At 41.4% G+C, this 3,097-nt stretch overlaps 1 protein-coding gene across 1 annotated transcript; it reads left to right on the forward strand.

Moving 5' to 3' along the window:
• The first annotated feature begins 237 nt into the window (after positions 1 to 237).
• marcksa (myristoylated alanine-rich protein kinase C substrate a) lies at positions 238 to 2,830 on the forward strand. The gene is made up of 2 exons (XM_048206967.1): positions 238 to 675; positions 1,564 to 2,830. Exons 1-2 carry the CDS (start codon positions 580 to 582, stop codon positions 2,218 to 2,220), a joined length of 753 nt encoding a protein of 250 aa, XP_048062924.1. The 5' UTR covers positions 238 to 579; the 3' UTR covers positions 2,221 to 2,830.
• The last annotated feature ends 267 nt before the right edge of the window (positions 2,831 to 3,097 follow it).

Raw genomic sequence — 3,097 nt, forward strand, 5'->3', positions numbered from 1 at the left:
ACAAAATGTTTTGATAAAAACCTCATAAAGAAACCATTTCTAAGATGCTGAACATCCAGTATACATAGGACAAGCGTTTTGGAAAAACAGATGTTTGGATTCTCTTAAATGTATTCTTGGTTTTATATTTACAGCAGTGTCCATTTCTATTGTTCGCTCCAGACTTTTAAGACGCGCCCACGTTCAGACGGTCGGCGATGATTGGCTGGTTAAGATTTAAGTTGCGCCCTCTCACTGAGAATCTATTCTGATTGGGCGACGACGACTTTGAGTGACGTCATCGCGTGGAATGCCCATTCATCGGTGCAGTTGGGCGTTGGACTCCGCATCTTATTAGTAACCAGGGAAATTTCTCCATTTTCTGTGCAGTCTAGAGTGTTACAGGCACAAATCTAGGATTTAAATAAATACTTGCACTTTCCAAGGGTTTTTTTCTACAGTTTTCTTCTCTGTGACTGGATTTGCTTGCTACGTTCACTTTTAGCGCGCTCTTTGGCCAGGTGTTGTATTCTAAGGAAGAGGCTTGTTGCTCTTTGTTCTGTATTGGGGATCTGTTGAGCTCTTTGTTGGAGTAAAAGCATGGGAGCGCAATTCTCTAAGACTGCTGGAAAAGAAGAAACGGCTGCAGAAAAACCCGGAGATGCTGCAGCTTCACCCTCTAAAGCCAACGGGCAGGTAAAATAACGGTCATTTAATAGGAGAACTGATTTATTTATGGTGTTCATTGTACGGATACTGACGCGGAGTTCTTCTGGCGACACGCAAATTATTCAATGTTTATAACCCAGAGGCTTTGTCAGTTCTCATGTATTGGATATATGTATGATCGTAAAATGCTTTAATGTTGCTTAAATGTTTTTTTCAAAATCCGATTTGGCGTTATTTGTTCTTGAGAAACCTATGTTTCGAATTGAAGAACGTTCTTTATGGAGAATTGAAAGAGGTGATGCTGGTTTTATCCAGGAAAACTAGGGAATTGTGTTAAATCATTTAATTTACTGTTTTATTTAATGTTTTGTTTCGGTCCGTCTTGAAAATGAGGGGGAAGTGTGGGGGGTTGATTGTTAAGAGTAACAATGGCTCGCCACGCCTTTATTCACAGACGCTCGATAGACGCTTCAGTATATCAATGGAATAGGTCCATTGGGGAAACCACAATAGATCAACTAAAACTACTATAATCATTTAAATACGTTATACTGTGCCTTGATGGCCATTCATACAATCTGTGTTTTGTACGGGTTTGTTTGCTTATTTGGCGCGTCAGTTCTTTCGAAGGGTTAATGGTGTAACGCTGCCCTCTGGAGGTTGTGGCAGTGTATTGCGCCTCAACTCCTACCTATGACACACGGAGGCTTCGTGTGTGAACGAAAGTGTTTACGCCAAATTGTCTTTTCTTTAACATATATTGTGGACAAAATCGAAGCAGTTATTTTTAGCGGTGTGCATAGCGAATTGTTTTGTATATGCAGCCTCTCCACTGTGTCTTATTGTGGTAGTGCTTGTTAACAGAGTGCAAGACTTAAGGCTGGTTGTGTAATGATGGTCTGTGTTTTGCTTTAGGAAAATGGCCATGTAAAGGTGAATGGAGATGCCTCTCCAGCGGCTGCTGAGGAGAAAGAAGAGGTTCAGGCTAATGGCAGCGCAGCGGCTGAGGAGGGAGAGAAGGCTGAGGCAGCTCCTGCTGAAAAGGAGGCTGCGGAGGGAGAAGAGGCAAACACAGAAGTGAGTGCACCCACTGAAGAGGATGCTGCAAAAGCTGAGGATAGTGCAACTCCCTCCACAAGCAACGAGACGCCCAAGAAGAAGAAGAAGCGCTTCTCTTTCAAGAAGTCCTTCAAGTTAAGTGGCTTCTCTTTTAAGAAAACCAAGAAGGAGACAGGAGATGGCGGCGAGGAGGCAGTGGTGGCAGGTAGTGAGGAAGCCAAAACTGAGGGAGCTGCAGCTGTTGAAGGAGGTGTGTTAGAAGAGAACACCAAACCAGCAGAGGAGGCAGCGCCAGCTGTAGAAACCAAACCAGAGGAGAAACAGGTAGAGGAGCCCAAGGCTGCCAGTCCTGCCACTGAAGAGCCCAAAGAGGAGGAGAAACCAGCAGAGTCAGCAGCAGTGGCAGAGCCCGCGGCCTCTCAGAGTGAAGCACCTGTGGTAGAAGAATCCGCTCCCACTGTACAAGAAGCAGAATCCAGTCCAGAGGCCCATGCAGAATCTGCCACAGAGTAATCTGCACTGCACACATCAAGAGAGTGAGAGAGAGAGAGGGAGCAAGGAAAAAAGAACAGATAATCAAGGAATATTTCCCTGTTGTAAAATGGAGTAGTGCCAGGGTATGAGACTTTGGAGAACTTTGTCAGCAACAAGGAATATTTTAAAGATTTTTTTAGTCTTTAGTTTTTTTATATCTCCCCCTCCACAAATCTCACTCCACCATTGTGGTTATTCCTAGAGCTGTGAAATGGATGGCTAAATTGAATAATACAGAAAAATTTGTATTCATCTATTTTTGGCATCAGTATTAACTTTTTTTTTTCTTTTTTTTTTTTGGATTTTTATACAAACAAAACAATGTAAACTTGTTTAAAATATATGGACATGACTGTGGATTAAAGGCAGCTGGTTCAGGGAACAAAATGGGGTGCAGGGATTGGGAATGGGAGTTATTTTTTTATTTTATTTTTTAAGCGTGTCACCTTGGTGGCTCAGCTTTATACCACAGATGTAAGGAGTAGCCCCAAAACAGAATGACCAACAATTCATCCACTACAGTTTACAACTAGAGTGAATTTTTTTTTTTTTTTTTTTTTTTTTTTTTTTTTTTCTAAATTCAAGCCAATATAATCAATAATGCCAAGTTTATAACCACATATTTTAAATATCCTGGGAACTTTTAAACACTTTTAGTGGTCTGTGATTTCAGTAGGAAAATGATTTGCATATGCTTTATGGTGTATCTCTGAGCTTATTAAAGTGTAAGTATGTATAGAAGGGGTGTTTCAACTGTGATTATTGTACAAATGATATCTTGATCTCAAAAAGCACATGCAGCTCTTTTATCAGCAAGTCATCCTCAGACCATTGGAGCATTTTTGAAGTCAAACCA

Source organism: Megalobrama amblycephala, linkage group LG11 (assembly GCF_018812025.1).
Source record: "Megalobrama amblycephala isolate DHTTF-2021 linkage group LG11, ASM1881202v1, whole genome shotgun sequence".
Taxonomy (NCBI): Eukaryota; Metazoa; Chordata; class Actinopteri; order Cypriniformes; family Xenocyprididae; genus Megalobrama; species Megalobrama amblycephala.

Coding starts and splice junctions, on each gene's coding strand:
- marcksa (XM_048206967.1), top strand. CDS start 580: ATGGGAGCGCAATTCTCTAAGACTGCTGGAAAAGAAGAAACGGCTGCA. Junction 676..1,563: donor CCTCTAAAGCCAACGGGCAG/GTAAAATAACGG, acceptor GTTTTGCTTTAG/GAAAATGGCCATGTAAAGGT.